Consider the following 25304-nt stretch of genomic DNA (forward strand, 5'->3'; position numbering starts at 1 on the left):
TTATTTTTGTATTATACTATTATTTACTAATATTTTGAATTAGCTTTTATTTATATATTCTCAGTTTATAATTTTATTTTATTCCTAGTAGTTTGTCAAAATGTGCTTTTTTTATTTTCTTCTGGATTTTTTTCAGTTGTTTCAATTAAAAATATGTTTATAATTTTTCATTTAGGTTTGTTTCAAATGTAAGTTTTTTTTATACTTATTTAATTTAGTCTTTATTCCAATCGCCAAGGTTATAATACAGTATATAAAACATTAGCGCCAACTAGTGCATGTGTCTAAAGTAGTGGGTGGGATCTGAGTCCAAGTTCGGTGTCTCTGCAGTCTCTGACGCATCTTTTTGACAAGAAGAAAAGTAATACATCTAAAGAAGAGAAAATCAGAAGTGGCTCTATTAGAGTGGCTGATGAAGATCTTGATAACCGATTACAGACGCTATGATGAAACTATGATTTGAGTGCGGAACGTGAACTCTTGGATCTGCTGCGTGGCATTATCAGACGGGAAGTCTCATCTGCGCTCGCGGAGGAAACCATGAAGACAGTCAAACACTTCAGACCGCTATCCGGAACACTTTAAACGTTTGTTGGTGTAAAATGATCGTAAATGACACCTCTTGCGTTTGAAGTATCCGGCGCAGACTGGCTGTGAATGATGGATCAGTCCGTGGCAATTCAAGAGACTTTGGCCAAAGGGGAAAAGTGCATCATAGTATCCTCTCAGCGCTCATCTGACACCGTGCATTGCAATTTGCAAACATGTATTTCTTTTCAGATTAAAGCCGTGATTGATTCTTACGTGCATGCTTTATAACGTAGCTACGAAAGTTTTTTTGCGAAACTTTGCATGTGTATTGCCTACGATATGTTTGCCTATAAAAATATATTTAAATTGTAGTGAATGTCACGTAGTTAATATTTCTAGATATCTGTTTACAGTGCATCAGGCTAAGCATACACCGTTTTTTTTTTTTTTTTTTTTTTTTTTTTTTTTTTTATCGAGCATGCCCAAGTTTTAATGAAAAAAGGAAATTCCCATATGTCATTCCTCACGGGTCCGCTAGATGTCGCCGGTGTGCAGAGTGATAATGGCTCTTATAAACCGAGCATCAGTCAGCATAATATCTCGGTTGATAGAAAGGTGATGAATTGTGTCAGATTTCCTTAGCAGCCCAACACATGCTGTGGAGTGTGTTTTACTGCTGAATGATGTGAGAGAGAGCAAACTGATTGGACTGGTGCAACAAAACAAAGAACATGCGTGAGTTCAATATAATAATTTTCACCAGTAACATTAATGTGCTTTACTACACTTTCCGAAACCACACTTGTTATTTTGTGCGTTTTAGTTCATGTAGTTGTAACATCTATCATCTAAAATTGACTAAAGCTTTGAGCAGGTACCCAGCTAACAGGGAACATTCTGGTAAGGTTCTCTCATAGTTATGAAACAAACATTATTCCAGTAATTATAATATAATGCATGTTTAAAGTTATCCGGTCTTAAATTCATTATTAAAATATTGTTCATTAATCTTTTTGTTAATTTTTTTTAAAAATGTTACTGCTGTTTATTTTTTTAAACGTTACTTAGTTTTAGATGATTTATAGAACATTCAAATATAGCATTACCATAATGTTAGCTAAATTATCAAATTGATTGTTCCATTAATGTAGTCTTTTTACATCCACATAACCAAGAAGAAACATTTTTAAACATTTTCGTAACTCAATGGGAACTTTAGCAAAATGTTCTTAGATCATGTTTTTGTTAGCTGGGTATGCATCCAAAATCAACAGTCTTTCTCTTCTGGAAAAACAAACCAAAAAAGGCTTTATAAATGATTTATTATCAGAATTTTTTTATTAGTATTATTTTTGTCTTTTAGTAACAGCATGTAGAATATTATTGAGTATATATTTGATTATAGAATTGCAAAAACCATAACGATAAATGTTACATTCGCAGACTTTTGACTTTTCCAGGTTATTCATATTTTCCCATCGAAGGATGGCCATCACTGGTGATGATGTCACACTGGATGAAATCATACCCATTTCTTATGACTTTTCAGTTGTTGAAGGTAAGAATGAATTATTTGCTTCATTTGAATTGGAAGTGCACTTTGATGGTAAATGTGAGTGGTTTTATCTGATATCTCCTCAGTTTCGTCTCCAGATGAGCTTGCTGTTGTTGGTGAGTTACAGTGTTTGCTGCTACTCAACATCATAAAGTCAGTGCATCAGTATTCAACATTCACTTGTCACTACAAAGGTGCAGATACTCAGGTACGAGTAACGTTTTTCGAAGAAGAGTTGGAGCTGAAGTTACCTTTCGGTTCTCATACGCGTCTCTTCCTCAGTGAAGTCAATCGGGCATGGAGCGGTAAGGCATTACATCATGATGAAGTTCCTTTTACACACACTGCCTTTCAAAAGCTGCTTTTATTTAGCAAGGATGCATTCAGTTGATCAAAGAGACAGTAAAGACATTTGTAATGTTACAAAAGATTCTAGTTCAAAGGAGTGCTGTTCTTTTGAACTCTCTTCATCAAAGAATCCTGAAAATAACAATGTGTCACATTATTAGACTGATATCTGAAGATCATGTGACACTGAAGACTGTTGTAATGATGCTGAATATACAGCTTTACCATCACAGGAATAAATCACTGTTTAAAATGCACTCAAAGAGAAAAACTGCTATTTTTTAATTCTAGTAATATTTCACTAATATTACTGTATTCAAAATAAAAAAGACACACATCAACTACACAAAAAAATCTTTTAAAAGCCTTATACGAGAAAAACACATTTAATCTTATTTGGATGTGTTTGTGAAGAACTGTTTGGTCATGTTCAGTAGTCCATTGAATGAAGGGCAACTACATGGCAGTGATGAAGAAAAAAGCGTTTCATTCGCACCATCCGCAGCAAACCTGCCAAACACGTTTCCATTCATCCTAATGAAATGCTGAAACCCATTCAAACACAGCAAAGCTGTCCGAAAGCGAAAGACATCAGCTGACCTGTTCTGTCATTCATTTACCTGGGAAAATGGTACTTTTGGAATCATTGTGTAATAAGCGTTTACCGGGAAGCTAAGCTGTACAGCCTCTGCGTGCTATATATTTCTTTAATAAATCGTCTATAGGTTATTCAGACTGAAGAAGCTAAGCAGCCAGTGTGCTCGGCTCTCAGACAACAGATAAATCTAGCGAACACACGTTAAAGAAGACGAGAGAGGATGAGATTGTGGAACAGAAGGGTGTGAGAGGCGGAGTTTGAGTTCAAATAAAGTAGGTTGTCTGCTTCTACTCAGTTTGTGGGTTTTAACGCACAGAATAAGTAGCAGGAATCGCTGTTTGCTCTAAGGATTGTGGACCTCCAGTATATTTTGCGAGTTGAACAAGAACATCATTTGAAAGTCAATTCATCTGACAGTCTAAAGAGGAAATGTGCTTCTGCTGAGTGATGTTTAACAAAAGGACTTTCATCCCTTGAGCGCTGATGGCGAGTATCACGTGCTCAGATGTGCTCATTAACCGGAAGAATATTAGAAATATGCAAGGTAAGCGGCAACACTCTTGTAGATCAGTTGTGGTAAAATAGAAACTATAAACAACAGCAGCCACTTGCTTGAAAAGGGAAGTGCTGGCTCTTCTGATGCTGATGTTAGTGTGAAATTGCGGCTTGTAGTTCTGAGAGAGAGAATGGCAACAAAAGAGAGGAAAATACAGTTCCACTTCGCCTCTTTAAATATACAAAGAAATCATTAATGAAATTAGAGACAGTGATCAGCTGAGAGAGACCAATCTATTTATATCATCATTTCTGTCTCAATATTTATCACTTGAAAGTGTTTCATCCTGAACTTTAATTCATTTGTGTTATGAAGTAAACTTGTCTTTTAAACTTTCAGATGTCTGTGAGCAGTATCCGAAGGACAAACCAAAATTTGACTGGCTTACCAAGTACCGTAAGATGTCAAAAGGAGCTCGATCACTGAGAAAGTCAACTGGAGCCACGACTGTCAAGATGAGACACGTTAAGAAATCACGTAAGCATAGCATTTGCCATCGCATGATTTAATTGCATTTTAAAATACATTCAAATAGTAATAGTAACATAGTAATTATATTTCACAGTATTATATGTATATGTATTTTTGATCAAATACATGCAGCCTTAGCATAAAAAGCATTGCAGAAATTAGGCAGTGATGCAGTCAGTCGCACATGATCATATCATGATGTACTCTCACAGTCATACCCAGAAGCTAGTGTTTAAAGTCTTCAGTGAAGCGTGAGAGCACGTTTAGATGCTTTTGTGCAGAACTGCTCGTTTTAAATCAGGGAAGCATTGAATAAGATGTCTCTTCTGTGTGTTAATTGGTGATAAAAACTGTATATTTGCTTTAACTGTTTACTGTACAGTGGTCTCTATAATCTATAATCATGCAAACACTGAAACCCTTACAGAAACAAATGTGGCTGTTGCTCTTTCAATTTGCATGGACTTCTTTGAGTAAACAGACCAGAAGATCCACATGCCAGTACTGCATCATCAGCACTGTTTTTATAACCTCAGAGAAACCACAAGCTTGTTAGATCATTGGTAGTCTGTCTCAGTCTGGATCTTCTGTGTCCATTTAGTAACTATTAACAGTGATGCTTTAGTAAAACTTACTGATGCGGTATTCATATTCCAGTTAAACTATCAATTTTAGTTTAAGTTTTAGTCATTTTTGTGTCATTAGGCGTTAAATATAACTTAACTGTAATCTAACATTTTTATTTATCTACTTTAGTTTTGTGCAATCTTAGTCCTCTAACTAAAACATATTTTTTACCAAGGCAATATTTCTAACTTAACGTTTTAGCTTTTCATTTATTTGTATTACATCTTATTTCATAATCATTTTAATTATCAAACAACGTTTTTGATAGTTTTTATAATAATTTTAGATATCAACACGCAGGCACACTTACAATGTAAGTGTTGTCTAAATTCATATTTGCATAATAGATTTGTAGTTCTAGCCTATATTACAAGGCTGAAAGGAAGATATCACTGGATACAATGTTGGACTGAATTTTTGGTGTTGTTTCTCAATAACATGCTGATTATATTTCTAGTCGAGTATGATTAAACTCTATTGCTTTGTGTTTTGACCGCGCGCGTCTGCAAACGAATTTGAGGCGTCGTGACGAATCCTACTATGGCGAAAGCAGTGCTCATGAATAATTAATGAAAGGTGACGTTCATCCAACGGCCTATTTGATTGGCTGCAAAACTGACGTTAGTGAAGACTTACGTCTCTGGACGTTAGAGGACGGTTACGACGCGACGTCAGAATGACAGCATTCATATTCATGATCCTTCAACATAGTAGTGCTCGGTGCCAAAAGCTATTCAGAGTCAAATGAAGTCGAGTCGCTCCGTGACTCCGTGTGTAAATAGAGTCAGAATCATGCGAAAACAGGGAGATGTCTAACACGACTGGATTAAATGGTAAGAAAAGTGCTCACGGTTAGATATAACTTTAAACAAAGTAAATCGATATCCAGATATCTCTATGTAAATAACTACGAGTGTGTTTGTGTTCACTGTTAGCTCGGTAAGTAGACAAAATCGCTCGGTTCTTCTGGTTTGTCATAGTGCAGTGTGTTTAGTCGTGATTGACTCGGGCTGTTTCTCAATCCCCAGTGAGCTGACTACCTAGAGAGCACTTGTTTGCTTTCCGACTCACAGAGCACCGAAAACGCTCGAATTAACCAATAATAATAAAAACCTTTTGATATTCATAAATGCTGAGTAGATAGGCTTTGATATAGAGACATACATGAATGTGTAACGTTAATCCTGTGTTTTGAGTATGTATACTTATGAATCTATGTATCTAACAGTGTTATAAACTGTTCACGTCTGTATATTACCTTCTATCTTCATGTAACTTACTGTTCTGGTTATTTACCACTAGCACTATTAAGTATTTTGGGGTAGCTGACTGTGTCCTGTTTTGTGACATATTATTTCACATCTAGAAAAGTATTTTAAAACTTTTCCTATTTGAATATTTGCACTTTTACTATTTATTTGTCACTATTTTAGAAACACCCAAAGATTTAAAAAAGTAATGAAAATTCAATTACAAACAAAAAACTATTACATCATCTTAAATAAAACTTCTCAGAGCACATCAGCCTGGGTTTTAAGATCTGGGCCCGTATTCTTAAAGCTTCCTGTCGGTGGGCTCCTGATTCAGCCTAAAGATTTCTAACTAGGAGTGATTCAGGACCGGCGCTGACCCATTGCTAGGCATCACACGTCCTATTTGAGGACTGGGATTGGATGGCCAAGAAGAAGAGAAAAAGAGCACCTTTAAATAGGGTCTATTATTTCCGGTTTTTACCCTAATCACACACACATGCTCAAATCTATTAAACCACCGGTCATGACGCGAGGAAACAAGTATTCTAGGAATCTGTCAAAAAAAGTAGTTTAAAATTCTGTTGTCATTTATTGGGCAAATAACAAACTGAAACAACTAAATACTTTTTATTCACACATAATAACAAAAACTAAACTAAATTTATTTTATGAACTATATTTTATTTGTATTTTGTACCCCATCTTTTAGCCTTGCATTCTCGCTGGCGTTGTGTTTTAAATACTTTTCCACAGTTTCTGCTGTTATTGATTTCCAAATAGTTTCTGGTTGGTCTCAAAGTCTTGCTTTTGATTAAACTTTTGTGCAGTCTATCTTTAAATCCATTAAATCCCAACAGTAATTATATTTTAGCATTAGAAATACTATTGGGACTAAAGAGCTTATACATAGTGGTGGATTAACCATTACAGAAACATACAAATGGTTTTGGTAATCATTGGGTGTATGTATATATAGATGCTGTTGTGTCTAATAAGATCGGTCACAAGCATGAGTCCTACACAATCTAATCTAGCGTCTTATTTAGTCACTGTCATGCATTGTCTGCAGCACATTCTTCTCTCTCTTGGTCTTTAGGCCATTGTCTCCTCTGCTAAAGAAACTCCTCTTAAAAGTCCTCCTCCTTACTCCTAACACTTTTTTAACTTGAGCTCTTTTAAAGGTTAAGATGCTTTGTGAATCACTTTTATCTTTACTAGGATCTTCTTCTCTTTCATTTAAAGAGGACACAGTCACAATTTTCCTAGAATTTCATCACTGGGAGCAACTAAGAATTTCCCAGATTCTGAATCGTTTATAGGTCACAAATTAAATAAGCCATTTGAATTCCTTTTCTTGTCCCCAGTGAAGGTCGTGATGCTCTTTGTTAATTGTTCAATTCAACTTGATTTAAATCTGACAACTCATGTTCAGTCTTTGTCAGACGTTGGACCCTAATTGATATAAATATTAACCTAAAATCTTGATGTTAAAAAGTGTAATATTATTATTTTCATCCTCATTTCTCATTTTCCACTTCATGAGTGTCTTTTAGAAACGATAAGCAGAGAATCCAATCCGTTCCAAGCTCACAAAGTGAGACTTTTTCCGAATTGAATGAATAATATCCAAGCGTTTAATCTGAATTAATCACACAAAGATGCGATGAAAAAAATGATATGGTCAAAATGCACAAAAATGTAATTCACAATAACATCCATAAGACGTGTTTTTTATTTTCAGATCTTCGTCTTTCTTCGTTAGTGTTGAAACATGCATCTCAGCTCCAGGAAAAAGTGCAGTGTGCTCCCCACAGGCCACGATTAGCCAGTCAAAGCTTTAGAAATGATTTGTTATTCAGATCTCAGCCAACCGAAATGTATTGTGTTAATGCGGAAACCATAGTTGCCCAATCTTTCCTGCCCGTGTGAAATAGTTTTGAGGAAGCTTTGTTTTGGTCCCGCCCACATTCCTCTTTTCTACACCCTCATGACATCATCATGGCCTCATGGATTAATTCATGCAGTCATGGTGAAACTTTGACCTTTTCTGCTGTGCTTGTTATCAGAACGAACTCAAGGAATCTGGGTGCTGGAAAAGAGCTGTAGGACTCACAGTTCCTGAAAAACTCTCCCCTGAGATTATGGGATGCCTGGCTGGCTTGCGTTTAAGTGCTGTTTATGAAACGCTGTAGACTGACCTGACTCAAGCATTGTCTGTGAAATCTCTCTCCACCTTTACAGAGAGAGCCGACGCAGCCAACAGCAGCAGACAGATGAAAGAGGACGAGCGGACCAGAGGAGAGAGCGTGCATGACAGGTACATCTCCCACTTTATCAAAGTGCTGCAGATATAATTAGCTCAGGTCATTTTTACACTGTTTTTATAAAGGCACACATATGTAGCTCTAATAATTCTGCTTCTCCGGGCTGTTTCTGATTTAAACCAGAGCCTGTCAGCTGTCGGCCTGCAGGCCGAATTCAGTTCGTCAGTCAGTTTTATGTGACTCTCCTATTGATTTTGGTAAAATCGCTACTGCCTGATACATATTTTCAGCTTTCAAACCATGAATCGGCACATTTCAGTTTTGTCTTATTTAATGCAGAGTAGGCCTATTCATAGCAGCAAACATTCAGTCATTAAAACGAAGCGAGTCACAACAGTTGAACACAGTGACATGTGTATACTGTGAGGTGCCATATACTATAAAACAGAAATACAAACCTTATGCTCTTTTATCAGCATTTTAACAACAATAACCCGATTGTCCTAATTGCTTAAAGCTCTACAATGTTAAATGATCATACGGTTTTGTTTTTGAACTCAGGTTAAGAACAATCTGTTTGCTTGTTGAAAGTGTGGTTTGTAAGTAGAGACTGTGATGTTATAATTTAAGATCATAGTACCTTAAAACTATAATTTTATATTGTGTTTAAAGAGATAATGAACTGCCTTTGTTTATTATTTTGTACTGTTCTCTGAGGTCCACTTATAATGTTGTCAAGATCTTTACATCAAAATCATCATAATTTAGCAGTAATAGGCTAGTTTCAGTCCTGTTTTGACCCCCTCATCAGAACGGCCTGTTTGAATTGGTCAAATCAAGTCATCTTTATTTATATAGCGCTTTTAACAATACAATTTGTAAAAAAGCAACTGAACAGCACTGAACAGGAAAATAACTGTCTCAATAATGCAAAAAGGCAGTTCATCATTGAATTCAATGATGTCATCATCCAGCTCAGTTCAGTTTAAATAGTGTTTGTGCAATCATTTGCAATCAAGTCAACGATATATCTGTAAATGAAGCATCCCAACTAAGCAAGCCAGAGGCGACAGCGGCAAGGAACCGAAACTCCATCGGTGACAGAATGGAGAAAAAAACCTTGGGAGAAACCAGGCTCAGTTGGGGGCCAGTTCTCCTCTGACCAGACGAAACCAGTAGTTCAATTCCAGGCTGCAGCAGAGTCAGATTGTGCAGAAGAATCGTCTGTTTCCTGTGGTCTTGTCCTGGTGGACCTCTGAGACAAGGTCTTTACAGGGGATCTGTATCTGGGGCTCTAGTTGTCCTGGTCTCCGCTGTCTTTCAGGGCAGTAGAGGTCCTTTCTAGGTGCTGATCCACCATCTGGTCTGGATACGTACTGGATCCGGGTGACTGCAGTGACCCTCTGATCTGGATACAGACTGGATCTGGTGACTACAGTGACATCAGAATAAGAGAGAAACAGACTAATATTAGCGTAGATGCCATTCTTCTAATGATGTAGCAAGTACATAGGGTGTTATGTGAAGTGTTCCCGGTTCTGGTTTACCTAATTAATGCAGCCTAAAAATCCTTTAACGGATTTGGATATTAAAAGTGTATTAGTGTGTTATGTGTAAACCAGGTTAAAGAGATGGGTCTTTAATCTAGACAATGTTAGGTAGGTTATTCCAGAGTTTAGGCGCCAAATAGGAAAAGGATCTGCCGCCCGCAGTTGATTTTGATATTCTAGGTATTATCAAATTGCCTGAGTTTTGAGAACGCAGCGGACATTGAGGATTATAATGTAAAAGGAGCTCATTCATATACTGAGTGGCTAAACCATTCAGAGCTTTAAGTAATGAGAAATATTTTAAAATCTATATGATGTTTGATAGGGACTTGGCAAAAGATTGGTGCCACCAGGGTAGCTGCCCTCCCCCGTCGAAAAAAAACACAGAGTGTGTGCATACATCACGTGATTGTCTAGACTAGTTCGCATTCGCATTTATAGTGCGTGCTTTCACTGGAAATTTAGAATTATAAAAATTTTCAGTATACGAGGCAGAAAAATTTGTAGATCTATATAATGTATATATAAATGTTATGTAGTTACTATCACACAAAGACTGACGTTTTTTTTTCCAAAAGCCAGCATAATTACAAATGTGATATTGATTTTATACAACAGTTCAATAAACTAGAAGTATCAAGAGATTTACGTTTTAGACAACATATTCCCTGTTTTTGCTCCATTTCTAAAGCAAAAATCATTCCAAACACAGCTACAGTGCTGTTCTGCGTCTCTGAGCGACATGATAGTAAATCAACGTTTAAATGACTCGATGTACCAGACTCACAAAGAAAATGTATTTATTTTCATTTGACCTTTTATCCAATTTTGCAATACTACTTAAAGTGTTATAAAGAAGCATGCATGAATGAGAAAATAAAGAGTGGGGTGTGTTTGATTTTAAACTGAGTTGATTAAAAAGTCAGTGGAAGGTTAAGTAGACTTGTTTTATAATACTGAGTTGTCTAAAATGGGAAGAACAACAAACACAATTTCAAGGTTTGCAGTTAATTCAGTGGGATTTTTTATTTAAACGGTCTACAGCAGTCAAATAAGAAAAATACCATAAAACCGTAAACTAGAATAAAATCTATGCATAAATGGATTTAATATTTGATCAAACTGTGACTCCAAGAATCGATTTGAATCAATTTCTTTAAAATGATGTCTTTGAAAGATGTATTTTCTTCTCTCCAAGGCTGTGTTTATTTGATAAAAAAAACAACAACAAAAAACAGTAACATTGTGAAGAAATTTTTACAATTTAAAATAACTGTTTTCTATTGTAATATATTATAAAATGTAATTTATTGCTGTGCCAGTCGTCAGTGTCACATGATCCTTCAGAAATCATTCTTACATTGATTTGCTATTTAAAAAAAAAACATTTAACACTGTTAAAATAGTTTAGCTTTTTCATATTTTGTGGAAACCATAATAAATTTGTTTTCAGGATTTTTTGATGAATAGACTTCTCAAAAGAAAAGTATAATTTGAAACAGAAATCTTTTGTTACATTATAAATGTCTTTACTGACACTTTTGATCAATTGAATGCATCCTAACTGAATAAAAGTATTTAGTGTTTCTGTCATAAAGCAGTTTGTTGGTTTCGTTTCAGTCAGGAGAGAGTGAGGAGTGAGGCGAGAGATGACCTGATCCGAAACTCCCAGCCCATCCTGGCAAATAAATCCCAGATGCTCGGCATGCCCCAGTTCGGCCTACGGGATAACCTCATCAAGTGTGAGCTCCTCAAGAACGAGGACGCCTACACCTACATCCAGAACTACAGGTGCGCCTAGCCGCCAGTCATGCTTGATGCTAACATTTGCCTGTCATGTCATATGCTGATTTCAAATTTGCATCTGCTGCTTTTCAGAGGCCCTTATGGTCCCATGTGGCCTACATGTCACAATAAATAAACTGAAATGTTATTAAAGTGTCATTGTTAATTAGAGCCCTGCATTTCAGCACGAGCCCAGACATCACAGCTCACAGACAACAGGCCTGTTTTAGGTTTCTCCTTCTTCTTTTATATTTTAGACATCCACCGATTAAGGTGATGGAAAAGATGTCTGTGCTGTTGGAAACAACACCGTGACCTTGTTTAGCAAGCGTGCCTTCAGTTGTAGAAGTAAGGAGGACTGGACTAAAACTAAGGCCACTACCCCAACTAGTACTCATTCATTTAAGCCATTAGTTGACTAATTGCACGTTTATATTAATTTAATTACTTAATACTGAAACATAATGTGCCTTTAATATATAGGCTAGCTCACGCGCAGGCTTAAAGCTTGCTGTAAAGCACTACAAAAGTAATGACTATGTGTCAGGAAATATATCAAGGAGATATTTTAATGAATCATTAATAAACTAGTGTTAATAACTTCTGAGTCAGTGTTGGCTGCCATCTCTGCAGTACACTTGACGTGTCTTCAGAGAGAAATGAAATTACTTAATCAGAGTATTTAATTTGAAAAGAAAAGCTTTCTACAGATAAGAGTTCTCATTTCTGTGAAGCTAGTAGCCTAGTTTCGCTTCATTTTTGTGCTGTGCTCCAGTTCATAGAGACTGAGACAGCAGAAAACGCATCCTGTTTGTTGTCTTTGTTACAAAAGCATAATGTGTTGTTGTTATTGTGAGTAAGTAGACCCTTTACAGTTTCAAATGATGGATTACTCTTATCTGTAAGAGCAAAAATGATGGAGTATTTTAAATAATTTCCACTGTTAAGTGATCACTTGAAGTCCTGAAGCACGTTTTAGCTCGGATATAAACTAACATTGTGATATGATATGTATTTATGGATTTTATTGTAGGCAAGTCAAGTTTTGATTTGTGAAGGCTACATTGATCAAGCGTGGTCAGCTCCCTGGCACTCACTGCGTCGAATTGTGCCTTATTTGTAAACGAATCCACTGTAAAATGATGTGAACAAAAACCAAGTTCTTACTGCCGCCGCATGGATCTTAAAAAAAAGCTCACTACTCGGGCATTAGTAATCAAACAATGGAGCACAAATACACACAATAAATTGCATGCTATATTTAATGACCAGCGGTGAACAACAGCTCTGTGTAGTACATGCTGCTCCATGTGAACACGCATAGGTGATGGAGATTTACAGCTGATTACAGAACCGGCTTTACTGAGAAGATGCACATTAAATATCGCATGTGATTTATCGTGCAGCCCTACCCCAGTGGCTCTTAAACTGAGGATAGTGTACTCTCAGATGATAAACCCCTGCAGGATGATAAAGACTACACTGTTTAATCTTCCACTTAAATCATGTGGCCACTTAACTAATAAATAAATAATTGAGTGCAAAATATTAATTTGACATATTAATTACCTCAGCATAATTCACAGTACCCACTCGAGCACTTCACTATCAGTAGCAGTTGTGGTTGTATCAATAACAATGTTTCACGTTTGCACTTTTTGAGAAGAACAATGGCTCAATAAAAAATACTTTTCAGGTCTATGTCCAATCCCTCAATTTCTCTAGTTATATAAGATTAAAATATTTAACCTGTAAAATTTTTTCCCCTCATATCGCAATATAATTACTATTACATCATAAAGTGGCACATTCCACAGCCTCTTGTTTTGGCAGATTGGCTTCAATAAAAGCTGCTTTTAGACCCTCGAGACAGTTTTGAGTTCTGTAACTAACAGGATGTTTTTATAGTACAATGAACTCTTATCTTATCGGTTCATGACCTCTTTAACATGTCTTTGCTGAATCCGACAGGAAAGACATGTTTGCCCTCCCAAAATATCTCACTGATGTAAATTAATACATTTCAGTTCAGTGTATTTTTTTAAGTTGGAGATAATCCTCCTTGAGTGGACATTTGCAGTATTGTGTCAGCAGTGCCCCCTTCTGGATGGAAACCTGTCCTACCGCTGCACATGCATGAACAGTATTTCTACAAACATAGTCATGCGGTCATAAGCACAGTCATTTTAAAACCAAACTGTATTAAATCCAGACTGAGCCAGAATTAAACAGACTCCTGCGTTGGAATTGCTTTCATTGACCTTAGCAGTACAGTAGTTCTCTTTGCAGTAGTTCTTGAGGTTTCAGTATGTGAGAGGTTTCTTAATTTATACTGGCAGCTTCTCTCTTTGGCTTGTGTTGTGACATCATGTGAACCACTCAACAGCTTTTTCTTGGGCACGTACAATGTGAATGGGCAGAATCCAAAGGAAAGTCTCAGTCCATGGCTGGCGTCCAGCACCACTCCTCCAGACTTTTACCTCGTGGCGTAAGATTTGACATTATGATATCTTTATGAATGTAAGCAGCAATGAAGATGGTCAGATCAGAGATTCTGATTCCCTGCTGTTTTCCCTCTGTAGTTTCCAGGAGCTGGATCTGAGTAAGGAGGCGTTTCTCTTCAATGACACTCCTAAAGAGCCCGAGTGGATGTTAGCCGTCTACAAAGGCCTCCATCCAGATGCCAAGTATGCTTTTGTAAGGACTTCCTCTGCCCTCTCACACCTCAGGCAAATGATATATGAATACCTCCCTGTGTTTTTTTTCCCATGTATCGAGAGAAAAGAGTTTTGATGGCTCTGAAGTGACTGTCATGAGCATTGCTGTGTGTGTTTTGCAGGTGAAGCTGGTGCGGTTGGTGGGCATCATGCTGTTGTTCTATGTGAAGATGGAGCATGCAGCACACATCTCTGAGGTGGAGGTGGAGAGCGTCGGCACAGGCGTCATGGGACGGCTGGTGAGTTCATGAAAACAGTTATTCAGGACTCAATGGAAGCTAATGAATAGTTGTACACAGAGTCCAAATGTAACAATTGTTAAGTGTCAAACGCATGTAAAAAGTGTGAAGGCTGCAATTTTATTATTAATATTATTATTATTAAAAATAGCACTTATATATCATTGCATTCTTTGTGTAGTTTTTGATTGCTTCCACTGTCTTCATCTGTAAGTCGCTTTGGATAAAAGTGTCTGCTAAATGAATAAATGTAAATGTAAAAAGAAAAATCATTCATTAAAATTCATTTATTATTAAGTACTGTTTTTGTTTTGCAGTACAATAGTATTACTACTAAATTATTAATCATATCATGATTATTATAGTATACGGTAGTTACATTGAGTGTGTTCCAAATAACAACAGTCATGACTCTCACTGTGTTGCTGAATTGTGTCATAACGGATAAGGGTAAAACTTTTTTAAGGAGAAATAGTTGTGGATGCTGCATGTCCTTATATAGTGGCATAATAATAAGATGATCTCTAAAAAATTGACTTTAACTGTTCTCTAAAAAAATGTTTATGCACAAGCGTACCAACGAACTCCAGCTGTCGCCAGTCGGGATATCAGTTTCCGGTTTACGTTTGACTAGCTTAGCCACTAGCTGCCAGCATAAGACATTTGATTAAACTAGTTGTGATGTGCAGATAACTTGATGTGTATTTGAATCCCCTGTTCCACTTGCATGTTGGGACTGATGCTTACTTTAGGCAGATCTTGAAGACATCTAGTAAATACTAATTTTGGGCGACGCGAAAGTAAATATCCCAACTTTTGGTGACACCTGAAGTTCAAGTCACAAGTGCTCCTAAAAAAATAGAGCCATGTTTTTGGTGCATTGAATTTCTGATTTAGGGTAATAAAGGTGCAGTAGCAGTCCGCTTCCAGTTTCACAACTCGGACATCTGTGTGGTGAACTCCCACCTCGCCGCGCACACAGAAGACTTTGAAAGACGCAATCAGGACTTCAAGGACATTTGTCGCAGGATGCAGTTCAGCCAGGATGACCTCACACTGCCACCCCTCACCATCATGAAACACAGGTACCAGCCAAACACAGCAGCCTGCCAGTCTAACTCTCTCTGTTTGAATCTTTCATCATCATGCGTCTCTCTTCACTTCCAGTGTTGTGCTGTGGCTTGGAGATCTGAACTACCGAATCAGTGACCTTGAAGTGGATCATGTGAAGGACTTGATAGCTAAGAAGGATTTTGAGACCCTGTATAATCACGACCAGGTAAGACAGAAACACTGCCGTTTGTCCAGAGAGTGTTGAGTTTGATGGCTATATGATATGTGTGTGTGTGTTTCAGTTGAAACGACAGATGGATGAAGAGGTTGTGTTTGTGGGCTTCACGGAGGGAGAGATTGATTTCCAACCAACATACAAATACGACACCGGCTCAGATCAGTGGGACACAAGGTCAGAAAACACCATCAGACTTTCATCACACAAGGTCTGTAGATTGTGATGTAATCTGCAGCAGACATACTTCAGTGTTCACAACCCACCAGAGATGGGGACTCGAGTTTGAGACTCGGACTCGAGTGCGACTTAAGTCGCACAAACAGTGACTTCAGACTCGACTTGAGACTCGTCCTCGAAAGACTTCAGACTCGACTCGGACTCGAGCTCCGGGACTCGTGAACAATGTTAATTTTTAGTAAACGTCAGTTGAGCTCGCTGTTAGAGTTGTGACGATCGCGAACGAACCGATTCTTTTGAACGGCTCATAAACATGAACCATGGGAGCCGAGTCACGGCTGGAGGGGAGCCGTACTTTCTGTCGCTCTTTTTTCCTATGCGTGTTTCAGAGCGCGTGTTTCATACAGATGCACACAAATGAGCTCCTCCGCGAGACAGAACAGTTATAGGGGGAGGGGCGCATCCAGCGCAGGCCAACCCTTTATAGCGTGATGATGTTAGTTATTAGTTGTGCACGCATCCTTCACGTGAGTACTCCAGTGGAAAAAAACCTGCGTGCCTCTGTCATTGGGTAGGAGCGGAGCCATGACGTTTTGCACAGATATTCATTGCAGCCCACTTTGTTATTGTTCATTGACTTGAAGGGGCTGATGTCCTATTTGCAAAGTTTACAGTAGTAATAGTATGTAGACATTTCCATTTTATTTATTCTAATTTTATCTACTTTAAATATTTTTGGTTCTCTATCAAAATGTTCTTGTGTGATAACAATGTTCTTGTGTTGAAGTGTTTGTAGTAAAAGCTGTTTTGCACAGAAATTCATTGCAGCCGGCTTTGTTTTTGATGTTTATTTGTGAGTAGGTATTGTATGAATAACATAAGTCAGCGTAGCTTTGTTTATTCTTAAGCCAGACAAGAGGTGTGCAGCTACAGCCAGGACAGACAGAAGGCCATTACTGAATCCATAAATGCAAAATACAGATATTAACTTAAAAGTAAAGCATTCTTGGTGTTTTTGTCATGTTGCAATAGCCTGTTTACACTGATTATATACCAAAATCAAAGTTGATATTGTATGCTAATAAATAGAGTTGTCATAATAACATATTACATGCTTTGAATTCCTTATATATAGCTATGCAGTGTTCTAAGCAGCTTGGATGGGTCGCTGTACGTGATGCAACATTTATTATAACCAGAGACTTAATATAATAAAGAGACTTGAGACTTGACTTGGACTCTAGCTCAGAGACTTGAGACTTGACTTGGACTCTAGCTCAGAGACTTGAGACTTGACTTGGACTCTAGCTCAGAGACTTGAGACTTGACTTGGACTCTAGCTCAGAGACTTGAGACTTGACTTGGACTCTAGCTCAGAGACTTGAGACTTGACTTGGACTCTAGCTCAGAGACTTGTGAGCATCTCTGCAACCCACACCTCCCTCACTAGTCATACCAAAAAGACCACAGGAAAATATTACTGTGAACAAGTTTTACACTTGGGCACATGATCCATTTTGTGCTATGGATATGAATAAGTACCTTGTATCATGGTGAGATGTTACCTTTCCAAGTGTCAAACATATGTTTCTCATCTTGACAATAAAAGAAATGAAGATTTATGAAGAATGAGTGACCCAATCCATATTTAGATACCAGAATATCACAGGGACTTGGGGTTTGGCTCTTTTGTACCAGTAGACAACCACATAGTAATGATCTTTTAAGAGACATTTACTAGGATTATAATTGGAGTAGGACTGCATGATATTCAAAACAAAATCAATATTGTGATATGGATTATTACGATTATTAAATTAAGATGGCTGTGATTTAATTAAATATACAGTATGCACTGCCTTTTTTAGAGGGAAACAATTATTTTTTTTACTTACGCACAATTTAGTTAAATGCCAGAAAACTGTCAAAATAAAAGCTCGATAGTTTAAATCTCTAAATCAAGATATAAATATGATAGAAAATATTTGTATTTTCATTTTACAGTTATATAGAGTTATTTTTTTATTTTATTGATTGTTTTATTTTATAAAAATCACAAAAAAAATATATTACTATTACTTCATAGCCTCTATTATTATTACTTGGCCTATGAAAGCTCACTTTTGTGCAGATGCACTTCACATCAGAATCACAAAATCGACTCATCTGATGACAGTTCCTGTATTTTTGCATTTTGCAATGTGTATTGCAAGGAAAAACGAAATGTCATTTTTCCCTAGTATCATTCAGCCCTAAAGTGGACTAAAGAAAATACAAATAAAATGTGAAATATGATAAAATGCTATACAAACAGTTAATGGCAAGTGTTTGTGTCTGGTCTGAGCAGTGTTGTGTTTGTGTGTGCAGTGAGAAGTGCCGAGTTCCAGCATGGTGTGACCGCATCCTGTGGAGGGGAAAGAACATTAAACAGCTTCAGTACCAGAGTCACATGACCCTGAAGACCAGCGACCACAAACCCGTCAGCTCTCTGCTAGAGATCGGGGTGAGAACGGCCGCCGTCAGCCAGTCCTCGCTCGGTGTCCTCTTACTGACATCTGCTGTCACTCTGCTGTTACAGATCAAGGTCGTGGACGAGGAGTCCTACAAACGGACGTTCGAAGAGATCGTGAGGCACATCGACCGCCTGGAGAACGATTGTATTCCTTCAGTGTCTCTGTCTCAGAGAGAAGTGAGCAGTCTTCCAGCATTTAGACACAGTTTACATTCACACTGATGTACAACATCTGGGGGTCATTAAAGATATTAATACTTCCTTTGGCAAAGATGCATTTCATTGATCTAAAGTAAGAATAAAGACATTTACAATGTTGCAAAAGATTTATAACTAAATGCAGTTTGTGCACTATATTCATCAAGGAATCATCAAAATAAAGTTTCATCAGAAATATTAAGTAGCACAGCTGTTTTCAACATTAATAATAATCAGAGATGTTTCTTGAGCAGTAAATCATCATATTATTCTGATTTCTGAAGATCATGTGACACTGAAGACTGGAGGAATGATGATGAAAATACAGCTGTGCATCACAGAAATAAATGACACCTTAACAGATATTTTTTATTCTATTTTAATCAAAGAAATTCTGTCTTTTTTCAGCATAAGAAACGTTTTTTCAAAAACATTAAAAATCTTTCAGACTCCAAACATTAAAACAAAGTATAATGATTATGTAATGCTCATTAAAATTGTGAATGAATGTTTCATGTTTCTTTTGGGTTTCTTTCTGTAGTTCCAGTTCCAGGATGTGAAGTTCATGCAGCAACAAGCAAAGACTGTGAGCGTCTATAACGATGGACAGGTGCCGTGTCAGTTTGAGTTCATTCCCAAGCTGGACGAGGCCACCTACTGCAAGCCCTGGTTAACAGCAAACCCTGCTAAAGGCTTCCTGGCTCAGGGTGAGACGGGTCACTGATACACTGACATCAGCCACGGTGCTGGGGTTTATTTGATGGAGAAGTGATGCAGTGAAATCTAGTTAACAATAGTTAATAGTGTTTTATTGAGATTTGATTGGCTGTTATATACCTTCTTGTTGTTAAAACTGGGACTATTTGCTAGTGTCATTGGTTGGATCACGTAACTGTGTCCCAACCAGGCGTGACACAACACGTTGCAATAACGGCAGTCACTTTCAGTCTGACAGCAAAGTGCCAAGCCATAGCCATTCTTCATCATCAATCAGTGATCACATTCACAATTGAAACTTAATTATGACTCATAAAAAGTCTGAATTGAAAGAAATTCTGAATTTTCCACTGGTTATTATGATATGTTGATGGACTTACATAATTAATATGGTCATTCTGACAAGATAGTATAAACAAGGGATGTGTAATATTGAAGCTGAAGATTGTGAAACTTTATTTTGATGATTCTTCATATGTTGAGTGGTGATTAGTTCACAGCAGTGACGGAAAATTAACGTTTCTATTTATCTGCTGTTAAAATGATTTCCAAGGGAAATTACTAATATCTTTATTAGATGAATGCATCATCTTTTATGGCAACTTCTTACATTACAATAATAATATAAGACTCTTTATGGCTGTTTTCAGTCTAATGAAATAAGTATTAACAACATCCATCTTTGTGCTGCAGAATTTGGCCCAGAAGTATTTGGCACAACACATATCACTGGGGATGCACGATATCAGATTTTTGCCGATATTGTTTCAAATCACTTTGTCTGACAGCCGACACTGATACGTATATATATTTCCCTTTGTTTTGAAGCAACACCAAGTCTCTGCGGTGTTAATTTTGGTTAGTTTTGAGCAAAAACATATCTGTTAGAACTAATGAGCATTATTTAATTAACTGGTGTAAAACAAAAGAGCTTTAAAAATGCTAAAAATCTTTCAGAACTCCTTGTATTTAAGATATCATTAAACATTTAAAAAACATATATATATATATATATATATATATATATATATTATTGAATAAATCTGTATATATTAAATTATTGAATTGATTAGTGTCATGTTTGTTTTTTTTGTTTTTTTTTTGTCATGTAAGGTATAGCTTCTGACCTTATGCTATATTTATGACATTGATACTGCTTTATGTATTTAGAAACACAAGTGTCTTATTGATTTTTGTGTATTTTACTTTCATTTTAATACAAGCAGGCCAACAGAGCCCCCTAAATAAATGAAACATCTTACCGGAGGGGCATCATTTTGGGTCGACTCTGATAACGCTCCGATAATTTCACACATCCCTACATGTTAGTCATTCTCGAGTCCGAATCCCGCTTTGAATGTTTTCTGTCCGTAGCAGTGATCAGTTGTTATTGCTTCGGTCTCACTGATGTCTCTGTGTAGGTGCCAGCGTGGACATCGACCTGGAGGTGTTTGTGAACCGCTCTACAGCTCCAGAGCTGAACTCAGGCCAGCAGCAGCTGGAGGACATCCTGGTTCTGCATCTGGACAGGGGGAAAGACTACTTCATCTCCATCACGGGCAACTACCTGCCCAGCTGCTTCGGCTCGTCTCTCAGTACCCTGTGTCTGCTGAAAGAGCCCATCCAGGACATGCCCCTGGAGACCGTCAGAGAGCTGGTGAGAGCCTGCCGTCCGTGTCTTACTAGCACTGCTGTTTGTGTTGTGCTTTATGAAGCGAGTTTGGGGGTTCGATTCCTCGGGAACACATGATAGGTGAAAACTGATAGCCTGTAAGTCACTTTGGATAAAAGTGTCTGCTTAAATGCATACATTGAATTGAATTTTAATTTAATTCATAAACTTGGTTACAAGCTGTAATCATCTGGGAATGCCTCATGCTTTTTATTTGTTGCATCAGAGTATGAAGTCAGATATCCAGGGCAGAAACCCAGAGACTGATAAACCTCAAGAAATCCCCAAGGAGATATGGATGATGGTGGACCATCTCTTCCGTAATGCTAAAAAACAGGTCAGGACAACAGCATTGTTGTGTTTTAATCTTGCTGAAACTTTTCTCTTTCCGTCTTAAAAAAAAAATGAAACTGTGCCTTTGTAATGTTGTGCTGCTAAAAGCTGTTTGTCTTTTTTTACGGTCGAGCCATTGAGCTGCTCTCCATAGCAGCACCAACACTAAAGCAGCAGACTGTGGAGGAAATTCACTCAAAGTTGTTTTAGTAACACGAAACAAGAAATAAAAGCTTCCCCAAACCGTTCTGTGTTGTTCCGAGATGGCTGACTAAATCTCCTGCTCTATTACACATGTGATTCATCGACTGATTGTAAATGAAACTTCGAAGCACAATGCCTGGAGTTCATCCAAGAGCTGTAATAGTTGACACTGTCTGTGTTACAGGAAGAGCTCTTTCAGCAGCCCGGCCTGCGCAGCGAGTTCGAGGAGATTCGGGATTGTTTGGACACGGGCAGCTCAGACTCTCTGCGTATCCTTTCACACGGTCACTGCATGATTCATGTCTGCGGTGTGAACTGACTCAGCGTGCTTCCAGAGTTCACTCTAACTAGAACGTCTAGTTCTTCTATTTCTAGAAATTAAAATAGTTTCCTTTATTTTGCCACTGCAAACAGAGCAGGAGAGACTTGGTGAGCGAGGGTTTCAGCAGTGACCGGTGCAGTCCAGAGGAATGATTCATGGGATATTGTGTGGGCGACCATGTTCTCTTTCTCACATTGCAAGAGCAAAAAAATAAATAAACTAAGAATATAACGGTGCTTGATAAGGCTAAAAAAGTTATGGGATTAATATCGCATTAAAACTGGTATAATAAGAAAAATAAATAAAAATGCAGTGTTTCCCATAAAAACTTTACTTGGGCGGCCTGTCCTACCATTTAAATGCTGTAATTGTGCATTATTTACAATGCATAATCATGCATAATATGAGTATATAATTAAATGTAGTAGTAGCCTATGTAATTAACAAGTATTTCAATAAATAAAAACATTGTTTAAAACCACACATTATTTGTTATTTGTTGCTTGCCCATTTTTGTGCTGTGGGTAATCGGAGGATTTTCCTCCGCAAGTGTATTTCAAATCTGTGGGAAACACTGAAATACAGTAGTAAACATTCAAAATCAGACGTTTTTAGCACCAAATTAATTTAAATAGTCCCCTTGGTTTTACTAACGTATTTGCACATGATTTTAGGTTGTTTTATATTTTGTAGTTTTTTTTCTGTTATTGGCTATTTTTTGCTGTTGAACTAAACAGAGATAAGGGCTCAGATTACATTAGACACTGGCCTAAATTATTACCTGTACCATATTTTTCGGACTATAAGTCGCACCTGAGTATAAGTTGCATCTGTTCAAAAATACGTCATGACGAGGACAAAAACATATATAAGTCACACTGGACTATAAGTCGCATTTATTTAGAACCAAAAACCAAGAGAAAACATTACCGTCTCCAGCCACGAGAGGGCGCTCTATGTTTATTAGGGGTAGACTACAGGAACACTGAGCAGAAAAGAGCGCCCTCTGGTGGCTGTAGATGGTAATGTTTTCTCTTGGTTCATGTCAAATTAATTTTGATAAATAAGTCGCACCTGACTATAAGTCGCAGGACCAGCCAAACTATGAAAAAAAGTGCGACTTATAGTCCGGAAAATACGGTAAGATTAACACACGTCATAGCTGGGCTGCTCTGTCAAAGCCCACAATAGGCCATGAATTAAAAATATATATAATAATTTAATGATGAAATCTTTTTAGATGAATGGATTATATATAATAATGTTTTATTTTAAAATACTGTTTTGGGCCTTTTTTTTGAGTCTCTTAAACTTTTACAAACTTTTCAAACTTTGAATTTATTTCGTCAAAAATACAGTAATAACAGCAATATTGTGAAATATTACTACAGCAATTTTCTAATATTGTTCAGTGTCACATGATCCTTCAGAAGTCATTCTAATGTGTTTAATTTTAATTGGTGCTCAGTTATTAATAATACGATCAATGTTTCTTTTCTCTGAAGCTGAATTGATCGTGCATCCACGTGTCTCTAGTGTACTTGAATGTTGAGTGCCCTTGACCTGAAGCTGTTTCAGCTGGCAGTAACCACTCTGTGGCTGAAGCCCTGCTCCTGTTCCTCGATGCTCTTCCTGAACCGGTGATCCCCTTCTCCTTCTACCCACAATGCTTGGAGTGCTGCTCTGACAGCAGCCAGTGTAGACAGGTCTGTCTTCAACATGCCTTTCTCGCTGTAGTGAAATACATAGTGTACCATCTGAAAAAGTGCATGTTCTTTCTCCCCACAGATCATTTCTATGCTACCTCAGTGTCATAAAAATGTTTTTAACTACCTGATGCCCTTTCTTCAAGAGTTGTTGAAGTTCTCTGCACACAATCGGCTGGATATCAATATTTTAGGTAGGTTGACAGTGCACTTTCACTACTTGTTTTGGTGTATTTCTGTCTGCAGATTTTAAGAGCACTGGCCAGTTTCAATGTAAAAGCAGAAGTCAAACGTTGATTGTAATCAAGACACATTCAGTGCTTCCTGAAGCAAAGACTGCAGCGATCCTCATCCTGCTGCTTAAATGCTGACTACATCTTATTATTAGTCATTTATAAACTGATTAGTTGCATAAGTAAGAAATGTGGTCCTGTACTAGGTTAAAAAAAGAAAAGAAAAAGTGTTGGTTTCTGTTTTGATTTTCCACGAATTTTGTTAGTCATGGAAAACTTGCAAATATGTGATTTGAACAGTCTGACTGACTTTGTATTTTATTCACAGCCTCGATCTTCGCTGGCCTTTTGCTCAGGTCTCCCACAAAGCAAGATATTACAGAGAAAAGAAAGGTGAAGGAGTTTTTCCAGCATTTCTTGGTCCAGATGCCCTCTGACAGAGACATTCATGATAAATCACCTGAATAATGAACTGCATCACGTCGCCTTGATTATTTCACTCGCCTGTTTTATTCCAGGTTTCAGCAGAATTATGTCCATATATGAAACTTTGTAGTTGCCATTTAATTTAAAACATTTTAAACAGATATTGAAGCTAATTTGTATTATTACAAAGCAAATGGGAGTTTTATTTGAAGAATAATGGTTATTTAATTAAATATATTTGTATTTTGATGTTTGTAAATAAAAAAAACAGTTGTTCTTTTTTATTAAATCTCAACAATTATCACAATCACACTGTTTGTCTTTTCCTTTAGTTTCTTCAAAAAATCATATCAAGATTCATATTATTTAGATGTAAAATAATTTGAAGAATGTAATTTAAATATTGAGGTATTAGTCCATTATACATTTGTCTTTTTTATTTTCATGCTCATTTTCAAGATTTTTTTACACCAACCTAAATAAAGTATTAAAACAATGGCTTAACGATCATTTATACAAAGACAATGTTGACATGTTCGTAAACACAAAGGATTATTCCTCAAAATCATTTCAAGTATTTGACAGTGCCTCATTTATATATATATATATATATATATATATATATATATATATATATATATATATATATATATACACTGTATATATATACACTGTATATATATACACTGTATATGGAAACACTTTAGTGTAGGCCTATCTTTGGAAAGATACGATCTTAGATCTTTAGAAAGATCTTTGGAATTTCTTTCTTTCTTTATTTTTATTTTATTTTTGTATAAAATTCTATCGCAAAATTTCTTAAGATTCAAAACCCTTTTACTGTCTGGTAGTGCGCTTGTGTTCCCATTAACCCTGTATAATTAACTGAGGTACTAGTCTCAAAGTTATTACACAGTTGTCACACAATGGGCTAAAAATGACAATAAAGTTGACTTTGTTATTTTAGGAATAAATAAAAGTGATATGTGTTTGCTGCTTAGTAAGTCGTTCGGATAAAA

At 36.9% G+C, this 25304-nt stretch overlaps 1 protein-coding gene across 4 annotated transcripts; it reads left to right on the forward strand.

The window, feature by feature from the left end:
* Positions 1-295: 295 nt before the first annotated feature.
* Positions 296-24592, forward strand: LOC128030871 (type II inositol 1,4,5-trisphosphate 5-phosphatase). Of its 4 annotated transcripts, XM_052618938.1 has the most exons (23): positions 296-707; positions 1177-1266; positions 1992-2089; positions 2173-2202; positions 2281-2391; positions 3928-4065; positions 8181-8256; positions 11374-11544; positions 13925-14026; positions 14121-14235; positions 14378-14494; positions 15392-15579; positions 15662-15773; positions 15850-15959; positions 18330-18465; positions 18541-18651; positions 19214-19379; positions 20811-21046; positions 21288-21398; positions 21783-21867; positions 23499-23626; positions 23709-23820; positions 24188-24592. In XM_052618938.1, exons 1-23 carry the CDS (start codon positions 658-660, stop codon positions 24325-24327), a joined length of 2733 nt encoding a protein of 910 aa, XP_052474898.1. In that variant the 5' UTR covers positions 296-657; the 3' UTR covers positions 24328-24592. The 4 variants fall into 4 exon arrangements, with proteins under 4 accessions (XP_052474898.1, XP_052474899.1, XP_052474900.1 ...); XM_052618939.1 differs by lacking the exon at positions 296-707 and having other exon boundaries at positions 1178-1266; positions 2185-2202; XM_052618940.1 differs by lacking the exons at positions 296-707; positions 1177-1266; positions 1992-2089; positions 2173-2202; positions 2281-2391 and adding an exon at positions 2818-3576.
* Positions 24593-25304: the final 712 nt, after the last annotated feature.

The sequence above is a fragment of the Carassius gibelio genome, chromosome A16, assembly GCF_023724105.1.
Source record: "Carassius gibelio isolate Cgi1373 ecotype wild population from Czech Republic chromosome A16, carGib1.2-hapl.c, whole genome shotgun sequence".
In the NCBI taxonomy this organism is placed as follows: Eukaryota; Metazoa; Chordata; class Actinopteri; order Cypriniformes; family Cyprinidae; genus Carassius; species Carassius gibelio.